This window comes from Panthera tigris, chromosome A3, assembly GCF_018350195.1.
Source record: "Panthera tigris isolate Pti1 chromosome A3, P.tigris_Pti1_mat1.1, whole genome shotgun sequence".
In the NCBI taxonomy this organism is placed as follows: Eukaryota; Metazoa; Chordata; class Mammalia; order Carnivora; family Felidae; genus Panthera; species Panthera tigris.
The window spans coordinates 69097592-69111731 of record NC_056662.1 but is presented as its reverse complement, the minus strand read 5'-3'; the positions used below and the strand labels follow the sequence as shown (position 1 = coordinate 69111731).

The window sequence follows — 14140 nt, the reverse complement described above, 5'->3', positions numbered from 1 at the left end:
CATCCATACATTCTAATTTTTCTACAGTGTTTTTTTCTACTAGACCAATTTAAAATATGCAATGAAAGGCAAATAAAAGTAAAGGCTTTGGTAAGATATAATGGGAACCAATCCCACCATTATTTAGGACAATCTAGGTTTATACTACAACATATGTTTGTATTATGGTTTGTATATTTTAAATGTATTTGGAGACTAGTTTCCCACCAATGTTGACTTACAAAATAGTCAAAAATGAGTCTCTTTTCAAACAATGCTTGGCTCCTAATTAGAAATAATATTCATATTTGGAAGCTAGAGGAAATGGAAAATATAAAAGAGACCATTTCAGTGCTCAGAGAAGTATTTCGCTCATATTTTAAATGCCCTTATAACACATAATACTTTGTATGTTACATACTTAATATATAGCACACTGTGTAATATGTGTTTCTTTAAAAATATAGGTATAGGATCATGGTCATTTGCAACCTTTTCTTTTAGCAACAAATTGTAAACAGTATACTCAGAATATGACTATGAGATGTAGTATTTCACAACCTAATCTACTGCTTAGCTTATATTTTATGCCAAAGTAATATAAAGTAGGTCCAGGTTATTGAGCAGGTTGAAGAAAGATAAATAGAGAGGAAACATATATGTACAAAAGTAAGTTTCATTATGATTCATCAGTTATCTCAGAGCAGTCAAATTAAAACTGATTGGGAGCATCTGTGAGCAAGATCTTGAGAAACAGACCATATTGGAATAATCTTGACTGAAAAGATACTTACAGATGCATTGCTATAAATTATCCTTGACTGTAACCCACTAAGCGGAAGCCTAACTAACATAACCTTTTCATAGGAAGATTGACTAGAACAAGCACACAGACATAACATTCCTTCTAGCAGTTGGTTGACTAGCTCCAAGGAACCTGCAAGTACTGTTTCCTCAAATTAAGCAAGTTAATGTGGCATAAGATTCAATTGGTAATAACTTGCTATAGTGGGACAAGCACCTTTTAAGAACACTTGATCATAGGAAAGTAGGCCATTCATTTTAGAAGATTGTGACCCAAAGACACCTTCAAATATAGGAGTAATCACAATAGTTTCCTTGTTACTACAATAATGGTTAAATACAATCATACCGCTCAATGACTAATTCATAGCAATCAATGATTAAAGAGTTAGCCTGATAAATAAGTAAGCTAAGGATGATAAAAGAAAACAATTAAGTTAGCACTGTCTGTTATTGCATTATTAAAATTCAATGTAAAGAAGGATTTAGTAAATAATCTTATCATTGCTTGGGAAAATGTGTATTATTATTTCAATTTTTATATCATGGATGAATAAGTTATCATGTGTTACTTGTCCATTACCTTTTTTGATGCAGTCATTGAGGAAAGAAAAAAGATCACAACAAATGAGATACTACAGTTCAAGAGTTCTAAAGATAAAACATTTCCTATCACATTTCTTAGAATATTTTTTATTAAAAAAAATAGCTTTGTAATGTTTAAGACAAATACTGAAAAACAGATTTTCAAGCATCATAATGGCTTCCCAAGGAAAAGAAAGGAAGGGGATAAATAAATTAACAAAGGCAGGGACTGAAATTTAATTTTCTAATATACTTTTTATTTTGTGGAGAAAGCTTCTTCAAGAATACCCCAAAAATACTGAAGGAGAGCTAAATTTTATAAATTCAATCTTGTATTTAAAGATATTCCAATGGACTTACATTAACAAGATATGGAAAATAAAATACAGGTAAAGCCATCTTTCCTTGTAATATGAAAAACTTTGCCTTCTCCTTGGCCTTCTCATAAAATTAAAGTCTACAACTATTATAATAGTGTATTCTGGTGAGTAATGTTATATTTAATTAAGTAATCTCTGTTTTTTTTACTCTAAACCCATGACTTTTTAGTGAAATATTTAGTCAAATATTTATAAAATTCCAAATGCTCAATGTCTGTATGCTTTTTTCATTTTTTTTTCATTCAGATAGCTTGAAATTTTGTAAGTATTGCGTAAGATGTGTTAAATCAGTATCAGTATAAATGAATTTAATCCTTTTCATGTTACACCAATGCTGAATACATTTTCTGTTCATAATTCTTACTTAAAATCACATTAACTATTTAGTACTTAATTATACCTGCAAGCTATCCTATTATGTGATAAGCATTTCTTGGAAATGATCTTTTTTCCTTAAAATAAAGTCACAGTCCAAATTTTTTCTTTCAGTGTATTAGGTGTATTTTATTATACTTCTTCCTAAACTTGCCAGTTGAGCTAGATTAGATTTAAAGTGAACTATTTTAAAACATTCTTTGAACAATGTATTTACATAATTTGTGTTCATTTTTACTGTGTTGTAAATGTAATTATATTCTTAAAAGGTAATTTATATTTCTTCAAATGTATGTTTTTCACATTGAAAATTATTTACATTGAGGTATTTATCCTGGTCTGTCATAAATGGGTACAATCAATGTGAAAGCTATAGAGGCTAACTGTTTCTACTAGATGACTTAAACCTTGTTGATTCATTTGCCTAGAGCTATGATATAAAGCTAGATATGGAACAGAAGGGGAGACAGCTACATATACTAAAGTTTATTTTGTAGATAATAGAATGTCCTTGGTGTGAGTTAGGAAAATGGCAGATGAGTCTCTGTAGGGTGTTTCCAGCAGCTCTTCAAGGTTGGATCTTTTTGCAGACAAGGCCCATGTTTTCTTATAATTACTCATTAATTCTTGAATCCCTCAATTCCTGAACCAACTGTTTTCTTTGCATTTGGAAGTTATTGACTGCTAGCCTTAGGTCATTTTGCTCTCCCAGTCTCTACACAATATTAAATTTATTTTCAAGGGAACTGATCAAAAAATCTGTCCAAATAATTAGCCAGATAACTGAGTTACCCAAGTTCTCCAACTGTATGACTTACCGGATTCCAGGCTGCCAAATATGACAACAAAGGGATGAAGCTTTCTTATTTCCTAACACTTCTAGTGAATGTAAGCATTAAAAGTTAATGGAGTTCTTTTTCTTTAACTCTTTGGCTTAATTCAATATCAAGAGATATTTCATCTACCACACACACACACACACACACACACAATCCAACAAACTCTAAACAAGTACACCCATTCAATATACATTTAGTGAATAGCTGTACATTCAAGGCCCTAAGCCATAGATATAGTATATTTTCTTTGAAATTTTAAGCACAGTGAAAGGAAGAAAATAATAATAGTGACAATATAATAGTGATATTATTATTATTTATTATTACCACAACTGAGGACTTACTGTGTAATAGTCATTGCTTTAAATTACTCAAATGCATTAAATCTATTTGTGTTGTAAAGTATCTCTATTACTAGCTTATTTTACAGATATAAATACTGAGGCCCAGAGAACATTAATAGATTACCGAAGTTCACACAGTTGGTAACTTACGGAATGCGGATAAAAACTCAACCTGGGAGTCCAGAACACATGCACTAGACCAAGATATACACATTCTAGCACTTATAAATACACAAGGACAGGGGCACCTGGATGGCTGAACCAGTTAAGTGTCTGTCTCTTGGTTTTGGCTCAGGTCATGATCTCACAATTCATGAGATCTCTTTCTCTCTCTCTCTCTCTCTCTCTCTCTCTCCTCTCTCTCTCTCAAAATAAATAAATAAACTTAAAAAAAACCCACAAGGACAAATCTAAATAATAATCTAAACAAAACAGATAAATGTAATTAATTAGCATGTGACTGTTTTATTTCTCCACAGAAATTAAAATAATTTATAAAATGCCTTTCTTCTGTTGTTCATGTTCATTTTTGAAAAACCAACGTCTTGAAGCTCAAAGTCTGGCTTCACATTATTTAGCAAAGTACTTTTTAATTAGGGAAGGGTGTTTCCAATACTTACAATATAAGGAAGTGTGTCTTTCCTTAGGACTCTATAAACATCACCTTGCTTGTACAGAAAAGGCCAGTAGCTGTTCATAAAGGCATTCTGAAGACTTGTCAGGCATGTGAGGAGACGTTAAAGAGGGAGGGAGAAGAGGGAGGAGTTACATGGCTTGGCAGGTAGCTCAGCCTCATGGCTGTTAGGAGGATTATTACTCTGTCACCAAGTCCAAGTCCTGATTGGCACCAGGCCTGGCAGGTAGGACAGCTCTGAGACAACTCCTCTGATACTCCAGAGGCCTTGCCATTAAGTGCCAAAGGATGGGGAAGGTGACCCAACGGTTCCTCTTAAGGGAATAAATGAAGTATTTTGCTTCCAGCCTTGTCTGCATATTTCCAAATACAGAGCTAAATGAAACTTAATAAATAAGCACAAAACTTAATTCTTCACATCGGGGATGGCTTCAGCAGCATGCAGTTTGCATAGTTACCCATGGCCCTAGGCTTAGAAGGACCTGTGCTTGAATTCATGGTCTGCTGTAACTGTCCTAAAATTCTTCATTTTGAACAAGAGCCCCACATTTTCAGTTTGCGCCAGACTTGCAAATTATTATGTTGGTCCTTCTCCTGGTAATGTTAGTAAATAGCAATAGAAGAATTTGAAAGTGCAATTTACCTGTGTCTAACATTAATTTTTAATTGAATTCCCTAGCTGATTCACAGTGATAAATAAAAACAAAAGAATTTTGCTACCAGCCCAATACCTAGGCATGGAGAAAGATAAAATAGAAACATTTAATGAGGAGTTACTCCCCTCCTCCTCCTCCTCCTCCTCTTTAAGCAGAGGTTGGATTATTTTTTAAAGTAATTATTTTAAAACCAGAAACTAAAGGCAAAACCAAACAGCAGGCTGAAGGTGTCATAATTACAACCTGAGAAACACATCCTCTTGTCATTTACAGGTAGGAGGGCTGCTGCCAGGAACCATGACTCAGGCATCAAGCAGTGTGGTGCTAGCATGTTTCTCCTGCTTTTCTCTCTTCCCATTATTGTCACAGTGACAAGGCTTGTTTCCATCTTTCCACTGGCTCCTGCCTCGCACCAGAGGTTACTGTCCTCAAAGTCAACTGCCAAATGAAACTTGTTACTATCCAGAAATGTGGATATATGTAGACACCTAATTTTATATGCACACACTTGCAGATATCATGCATTTTAATAAAAGCTGCTGTTCTAAATTTGTACAGCCAGGGAAAGTAACTAAATTTTAGAATTTGGTGGTCTTGGGGCGCCTCGCTGGCTCAGTAGGTAGAACATGTAACTCTTGATCTTGAGGTTTGTGAATTTGAACCCCCATGTTGGGCGTAGAGTGTACTTAAAAAAAGAAAAAGAGGCTTTACAATTGGCTTATGCCATTTAAAAGCTTTTTAAATTGCTTTCAGTTTTGTTATGTTGTTGTTTTACTGATAAGAAAAATCAAACCAGGAGCATTAAGAGGAAGACTCAATTAGCATAATTTGTGTTATGCTAGATTTAATGGCAACACTGATTCTAAAACTCAGGTCCACTGACTAATAAGTTCTTAAATATATTTCCATTAGTTCTTTCTTTAATACTCAATGTAAAAGTCTATGAGATAAGGGGACTTAAATTGTCTATTTATTTATGTGTATTTTACACATAAATACAGCATAAACTCCAGCACACAAAGGGCTGCCTCTTTTAATACCTGTTTTTATTGAAACAAAGCCACACCCATTTGTGTACATAGTCTATGGGTGCTTTGACCATACAATGGCGGTGTTGAGTAATTGTAATGACAACCACATCCTGGAAAGCAAATATATTTACTATCTGGCCCATTACAGAAAAAGTGTTTTGACCACCTGATTGATTAGAATGCAAGCATCTTGAGAATCTAAGTTGGGACATACACATGCTGAGATCAGTGTTTTGCACAAAGTAATTTTTAAACTAAAATAATAGGGTGTGAGTGCCACATAATCCAGAATGAATAAGAGTAGTTAAATAGGGTAGACAACAGACACAATATGGACCATTCAGTTTTAAAATTTCATAATTCTAAGATGCTGTGGTGCTATAGCTCCTAATTCAATTACTGGGTGCTATAGGTAGTTTAGTGATCTAAAGAATAATTGAACACTTGTGTAAATATAGAACCAATTTATATATGTATGGCAACACTAGATTTCTTTTTTTATTTTTTTTAACGTTTATTTTTGAGACAGAGAGAGACAGAGCATGAATGGGGGAGGGTCAGAGAGAGGGAGACACAGAATCCGAAACAGGCTCCAGGTTCCGAGCTGTCAGCACAGAGCCCGACGTGGGGCTTGAACTCACGGACTGTGAGATCATGACCTGAGCCAAAGTCAGCCGCTCAACCGACTGAGCCACCCAGGCGCCCCTAGATTTTTTTTTAAATAACAGAGCTATGAAAACATTAGGATGCACTTTACATAATGCCTTTCTCCAGCTGTAGTTGAAAAGACACAACCTGTTCTCAATAAAATGGAGGTAGTAGGTCGATCATTTCCAAAAGGCAAACAAAGTGGATTCCCACTTGCCTGTCATCTATGTAGATTGCTAGGTTATGGCTTTGCAGAAGCACCCATGAAAATCTCCATGCTCAATAAATGGCTTGAGTGAGAAGATTACTCCAATGAAAAGATAAGGTTATAAAATAGAAATTACTTACATTTGATGTTTAAGTCAACAAAAAGGAAATCCAGAGCCAATTGGTTTGAACTTTACTAAGAAATAGTGTAGCTGATACAGATGCTCCACTTATGTAGTTAACATCTTTAAAATGTACAAATAGAGCTAATGACCTAAAGGGTGTGTAGGAATCGCAGCTTTGTGGCCCACATGTCTAAGTGTTTTAAAAATCAAAATATAATAGGTATGGGCTTGCTTTTCTCCAGCCACTTCCATCTTTTAACTCCGGAGACAGTTGTCATTTTAGTGTACTAAACATCTTTGATCACATTGCTTCATAGATTCCTTAGCTTTGATTCCTCTCTATTGCTCTTTACTCTTTTCCCCCCACTTTCAAAAACTGGTATAATTAGTTCACAAAACATTTCCACACAAGGCTTTCTTCCAAAAAGGATCTAAAGTTACTATTATATGTATTTTGCTATATATATATTTTGGTTCAAAAAATATTCATCACAAATATGAAAATAAATTTAAAATACACTTGCAAACAAACCTGATATTGGTCAGTAGAGGTTCATTTAATCCTGTTGGAGATAGGTAGATAGATAGATTAGAGAGAGAGAGGTCTAGACAGACTAACCTCGCATGGAACTATCTGTGAAATTAAAGAGTTGGATTAATTATCTGTACATCTCTTAGATGATATTCCTTTCTTTACTAAATAAATTCACTTATTGATTTATGTCCCACTACTTTCAAACAGAATTAAAATGATTAAGAAATATTTTTAAATAATTCAGTGTGGAGAAAAGACAATATGAAGAAAGAAAGAAAGAAGGAAAAAAAGAAAGAAAACAAGACAAGAAAATAATATAGTTGATCAAATTAAGTGCAAATCCTAAATCTTGGTTTCCTTATGGCTAGAAATAAGGAAAGGCAATCTATTCCATAACTCACATGACCTACAAGGAAATGGCCTACAAAATCTTCAGATGAGAGCCTATAAATTTGTATTTTACAATCAAGGGTGTGTTGAGAACTCATGCAAGAGGACTGATAATGCACATAAACTAACAATGGTACTTTTGGATACCTCTGGTCCTTGATACACATAATAAATAATGTTCTGGAAGAATAGGCTTTTTTTTAAAATTCATAAATGATTTATGAATATTTTATTTTTAATCAAATCTGATTTTAAAGGAAAGGGTTACTTGCAAATGATTTTTAAAAGCCTTTCTCAAGTTTTCTGATTTAAAAAAATCATCCTTTTTCTAAAAGGGAGAAACGAGCCAGCTGGATTCATAGGTGTTCTGGGTGCTGCCTTGGGACCAAGTTAGCCAGCTTCATTTTTTAATTTGTTTTAAGTTTATTTATTTGAAGAGAGAGAGAGAGCACAAGTGGGTGAGAGGCAGAGAGAAGGAGAAACAGAATTGCAAGCAGGCTCCGTGCCATCAACGCACAGCCCAACGTGGGGCTCGAACTCACAAACTGTGAGATCATGACCTGAGCCGATATCAAGAGTTGGACGCTTAATCGACGGTGCCACCCACGCGGCCCTAGACTGCTTTTGAAACAGGAGGACAGCTCCCACTTTACATCGTTTCTATATTCTTTATGCAAGATTATAGGTGGCTAAAGAATAATTTCATTGATTTAAAAAAATAATAATAAAACGACTGGCCCAGCTTAGCTCCTGGATTTTCACATTTTACCCTATATTTGTTCTGAATAAGGCAAGCTTAGAGGGAGACTGGGTCAGAATCTCCAACACTGCCCATCCCTGATCTAATATTTTAAACTGAGGAGAGAATAATTTACCACAGTTAAAAGAAAGAGTTTCTTAAAGATCGCTATTTTACAAAATCACCTTCTGATCTGTGATTTTGTTTCCTAAGTGAACTTGCCCATAAAGCAAGGACATATCTTGGTACATGGAACAGTGTGTTTCCTGCTCCTGACTGACCATGTACTGATTATTCGGTGCTAAATTTTGAGTAGTGCCAAGTTGACAAAAACAGTTCTCCTTAAAATGTGACTACATAAGTTAATAGATCCATTTGCTGGCATACATCAATATTGTCCTACTGGATCCATTTGACTTGAGTAATAGGTCTACAATAACTCTCTGAAGTTCTCTGTTTCCTCTGTCTATGCATATCAACATAAAAATGGTGAAATTAACAAAGATAATAATTAAATCTCATAAATTTAGAGAACTTCACTATAATTGTGCACTCTTTCATGTTGCCACAAGGTTAGAAAATAGCGCGGGCCACTTCTCTCCCTTCCAAGAATGACAGAATTTTCAGGTTGGGTTATTGGAGACCATTTTTGACATGGTCTTACCAGGTATCCTCATTTTACAGATGAAATGTGTGGAACAGGAAAAATAAATGACTTACTTAAGATGACATAATTAGTTGATGACAGCCCTAGGGAAAAAATCCAATTTTCTCCACCATCCCCTGCTGTAGTGAAATTGGAGTTGAAAAGTCATTAGCAAATGTGGTTACTAATCTGGTCAAAAACAGACATCATCCTTTATTAAATGTATTTCCTAGTGGTTAAATCAAGGCTCTGTAAAAGTAGTAGATTTCAAAGAAGGATTTATTTGACTACTGACTCTACCCCTCACCCCCACACACACCCCTTCCTCTACTATTCCTCAAGTTGCCCTTATCTTCAACCCTTCTTAGGAGTAAAATTATAGACACACAAGAACCTCATACATGGGTAGGTTGCGAAAGGACAATCAAGTTGAATCAGACTGAGGAAAACTGAAATGCTTACTGTGTCTACTTCCATTTGTAATTAATAAACTTAAATGTATGCACATTAATGAGTTTTAGCTGCAGAGTCACCAGAAAATCTGGTGAATATCAACAACTAGAAAACACTTATAGCTTAACTCCTGTTGAAAAGAAGCAGTATTTATTCTTGCCTGACTTTCACCTTAGATGGAGAACCAATTGTAGTCGGGAACTGAATCGTACAGTCAGATCTTGGTGTCCTTTAGAAGTTCAGTCTAGTTCTACATAATATAATGGGAGAATGATTTAAAGAAAGCTCACTAGACTGCCAGTCTAGGGACTTAGACTCTTCATATGAACAATGGACATCATCTAATTGCTTCGGATCTCAAATTGTATGTTTGTAGATGGCTCCGTGAGCTTCTCTACCTCCTACGTCCCTTCTAGTTCTATAATTCATTAATGTAGCTTTATCTTATAGAGCTGACTTTTGATTCAGTCTGGTTAAATACTGGCTGTTGTCATTCAGCCACATTGCACCTCTTATTGTCTGCACATCATTTTGGGGCCTGTGGAAAGGACACTAGCCACATTGGGGCTTGGACAATCTCAAGATCTCAGTCTTAATTCCAGTCCTTACTGCCTCTGAGACTTATAATCATACACTTGACCTTTTTAAGTCTTCTTTCTTGACTAAGAAATTGGGGGCGGGGGTAACTCTATGGCTTAAATAATAGATTACAGTAAGAATCAAGTGTAAAAATAGAAATAAATTTTAACTCTCTATAAAGCATAAGGAATGATTATAGAAACAATGCTGTGGACTTTCTTTAAAATCTTTAAATTATTGCTTACTAAGTCTGCTTAGAGTCCTATAACAAAATACCATGGACTATGTCACTTAAACAGCAAACATTAATTTCACACAGTTCTAGACTCAGAGAAGTCCAAGATCACTGCATTGGCAGGTTTGGTAGTTGGTGAGAGTTCTCTTCCTGGCTTTCAGACGGCCATCCTTCTTTCTGTGTCCTTGCATGATGGAGAGAAAGAACTGTAATGTCTATTCTTATAAGAGAATCAATCCTATCATTGGGTCTGCCCTCATGACCTCATCTAAACCTAATTACCTTGCAAAGGCCCACATCCTAATACCATCACATTAGGGGGTAGGGCTTCAACACATGAACATTCAGTCGATAATACTCACATTCATGCTGGGAGAAAGATGTTACTTCCAATATTTTGATATCCCCCAAAAGAAGAGGAAATCTCAAAAGGAATTGTGATCATTCATGGCCTTAGTGACTATAATATTCCCATTAAAATTTTGAGAAGAGGACAAATGACTAAATGACTCTCAAACTCAAAATTACAGCAGTTAAGCCACCTTTCTTTACCAATTCCATATGTTTTAAATGTGAGAATGTGAGATCTCTAAGGCATTATGGAGATCATCTACATCATCTCTTGCCTTTTATAAATAAGGTTGCTGAGACCACCAGAAGCTAAATGTTCTAGCAAATTGCTGATTATGGGTGGACTCAGTCCCAAAATGATGACCCTCCCTCTGTATCATTCCTGTAGTACCTTTTAGAGTTGTGGTGTTCTGTTTAGAGATGTCCTTCCTCCATAACTTATGTAGAGGATGGGTCAGATGTCGTGACATGTAATCATTCTGTAGAGCAAGGTGGAAGCCATGACAAAGAGCAGCTTTCCCGTCTCCATCTATTCATTTAGATGTAGAGACACTGAGAAGTTTCTAGGCAAAGGTATAGCTGGGAGGCAGGCTAATGCAGGGGAGAACATGCAGACTTTGGTCAGTCAGACCTAGGATGGAACACTTTTCTATCACATTTTAGCCCTGTGACCTTGGGGCAAAAAGTTTTTGTTTTCTAGGCCTTCAGTGCCACATCTACAAAAGGATAACGATGTAAAGATGAAATAAGTTAACAGATAAGATGCCCGGAACACAGTAGCATTTGCCAGCCCCCAACTACTTTCCTTAGTAGCAAATCAAAGACTACCAACCACAATTCTTAACTTCTTGCCAGTGCACTCTCCATTACACTTCAAGTTGCATAGATAACATTGTTTTGAACTGAGAATATTAAGTGCATTTTTTAAAACCTTGTCTTCCAAAATCAATCTCTCCACATTTTTAATAATGCAAGAAAGGAGCTTGAAGTTGGCCCACAGAGATTTTTATGAACCAAAGGGTTATTTTTAATTGGATTTTGTGCCTGTTGTTATGGAAATAGTTGTTTCATAGATTAAGCATTATGACTTAAGAGGAAGATCAAGCCCAGAATGGGGTATAATGATGATATCACCCTTAAGCTTCTTTTTCTTGACAAAACACTTTTAAAAATAAGAGAATGGGAGTGAAGCTGCTTCAAAAGGACACATTTCTAAGGGAAAAAAAAGTCTTCCCTATAAAAATAGCTTTAACATGATATATTCTCTTTTCAAAGATCAAAACTAAGAATGACCCTTGCTGCCGGTAGGATACTAAGATTCTGCAGAGTTATTAAGCGCTTCTTTCTTCACTGTTGAAACTAGAAAGAGTTCCTTTGATCGTGGAACTTGCTTTCAACATTGGCCTCAAAGCTTTTTTTTTTTTTTTTTTTTTTTTTTTGCAGTTGCTGAACTAACAGGCTTCCTCTAGTTATTTAGTGATCAATCTTTCTGAACTATTCTGTCCAGACTAGTTTTTATTCATGTATCTGGATTGGATGTGTAATTTAAAGAAAATGTGTAATTTTCTTCTCTAAAGAAACAAAAAAAGATTCTTTGTAACCTTCATGATGGTTTCCTTTAGAGACATGAAGCAGTCCATACTGCAAAGTTTAGCTTATCTCCCTGGTTCACTTTAAGCCCCAGAGAATACTCAACCACGGAAGGCAGAATTTACATCAGTAACATCCTAAGAGAGAAATCAGGGCTGGATGGATAGCCAGCAGTGCCAGAAGCAAGCAACAATCTCTTGTTGGATAGACTACTGAAGTTCTTCCACTTGGTTTTCTTACTATCTCTCTCTCTCCCTCTCGCTTTGTTTCTTCCTCCTTCTCCTTGACTTTTCTGTGTTCTCCTAAGATCCTTGGACATTGATTGGTTTTGCTGGTAGAATTTGGTTGAAGAAATTATGAAGCCAATCCTGATCCTGAATCAGTTGATGAAATTCAACGGTGTCACTTTTTTCATTACTTTAGCTTACCAACAAATTTCAGTCCTTGCAAAACACACAGGGGAAAAATCCATCACCAAATAATGTATCTTTAAAAACTTTTCATGATTTTTTCTTAGTGAATCATAGTATCAGATTAGTAGAAATGTTTTATTTTAATTTAAAAATTTTTTCAAGTTATATTAAAGGTTTGTGGGTTTTTTTTTTCCTTTCTTTGTTTCTAAGTGGCAAAAGGATGTTTGTCTAAGTTTCTCATTTCACTGATTTCCATAAAACAACTTTCTGAAATAGTATGTCTGTTCTAAGCCTCTATAAATTAATTTGCATAGATTTAATAGATTCACTGGCAGTTACTCTCCCAGGTGGTTAATTTTCTTTTGGTCCTCAGCTGGGAATCCTTTCCCTCTAGTGCTGTTTAGTCTCACTTTATTTTCTTTCCGACTCATCACTTGGACCTTTATTGGCTGTGACTTCTTTTTTTTTCTTCATTTCCTAAGAGTCAATAGTCCTATCTAAACCCATTTTCTGTGCCTTCACTGGACTTAGTTTTTAGACACAACATTCCATAAATTTAAGAACTTGGTGAATATTGGAGGTACATGATGTAAGAGTGAAGAGCAGCTGTTACACAATATAGTGCCCAGCGCAGTCTCCTCACCAGAATCTAATCAGCCAGTTGCGCTAGCCTGAAGATGCTTAGCTAATTACTTAAGGTCTGCTCTCTCCCCGAAGTCAGAGGTTACAAGACAGCTATCTACTTCATTAGCGAAAAAGTGTTAACTATAAAGACCAGAGAATTCCTTAGGAAAAACAAAAACAACAACAGCAAAAAGTGTGTGTAAATTTGGGAGGCTTCCTGATGCTGTATTGACTGTGCCTATTTATGACAACAAGGTTCATTCACTTGTCTTTGATCAATGCATAATGTTAAAGATTCTTCTTAAATTGTCACACCTGAATGTCTGTTAACTTGTCATTTTCCTTGCTTGCTCTGACTCTAATGGGTTTGAAAATTGATCCAGCCAGTCTCTTCTCTCCTTTCTCTCTCTCACCTCTTCCTCTCATTTCCTTCTCTCTTGTCTCTCCTCCCTCTCCCGTGCCTTCCCCCTTACTTTGTCTCTTTCTCTCACTCTCTGTGAGGTTCATTTGCTTGACTGATTCTGAGTGTCCATAATGACTGTTTGGCATATCCTACAGGCAAAGGTCCCGAGACCCTTTTTGCCGGCTATAACCTCAATGATAACGAATGGCACACAGTGCGTGTGGTCCGTCGAGGAAAAAGTTTAAAGTTAACCGTGGATGACCAACAGGCCATGACAGGTAAATCCCCCTGTTGTCGTTGCTTTTGCTTTCGCTGAAGCTTTAGACTTTCCCATATCTTGCAGGTGACTATAAAACCAACTACACAACTTGAAGCTGATACACACAGTTCATTTTTTATTCCAATTTCTCCAGCAATGATTCCATTAAATAAGGAGCATGTTAAATGTTTTTTTTTTCTCTCAAACAAGCACTACTTTTGTGTCATGTTCTTTCCTATTTAATAATTCAAGAAGACATTATATAGTTCAGTGTTGTGGGTCATAAATATCTTAGGGTCTCATAAAATATTGAAGT

At 35.6% G+C, this 14140-nt stretch overlaps 1 protein-coding gene across 19 annotated transcripts in view; it reads left to right on the top strand.

The window, feature by feature from the left end:
• NRXN1 (neurexin 1) overlaps nucleotides 1-14140 on the top strand; it is a 1119427-nt gene that overhangs the window by 521768 nt on the left and 583519 nt on the right. For all 19 annotated transcript variants that reach the window (XM_042981375.1, XM_042981374.1, XM_042981369.1 and 16 more), the window contains one exon: nucleotides 13721-13843. In XM_042981375.1, the coding sequence (XP_042837309.1) occupies nucleotides 13721-13843 (123 nt within the window). The remainder of the gene's footprint in view (nucleotides 1-13720; nucleotides 13844-14140) is intronic.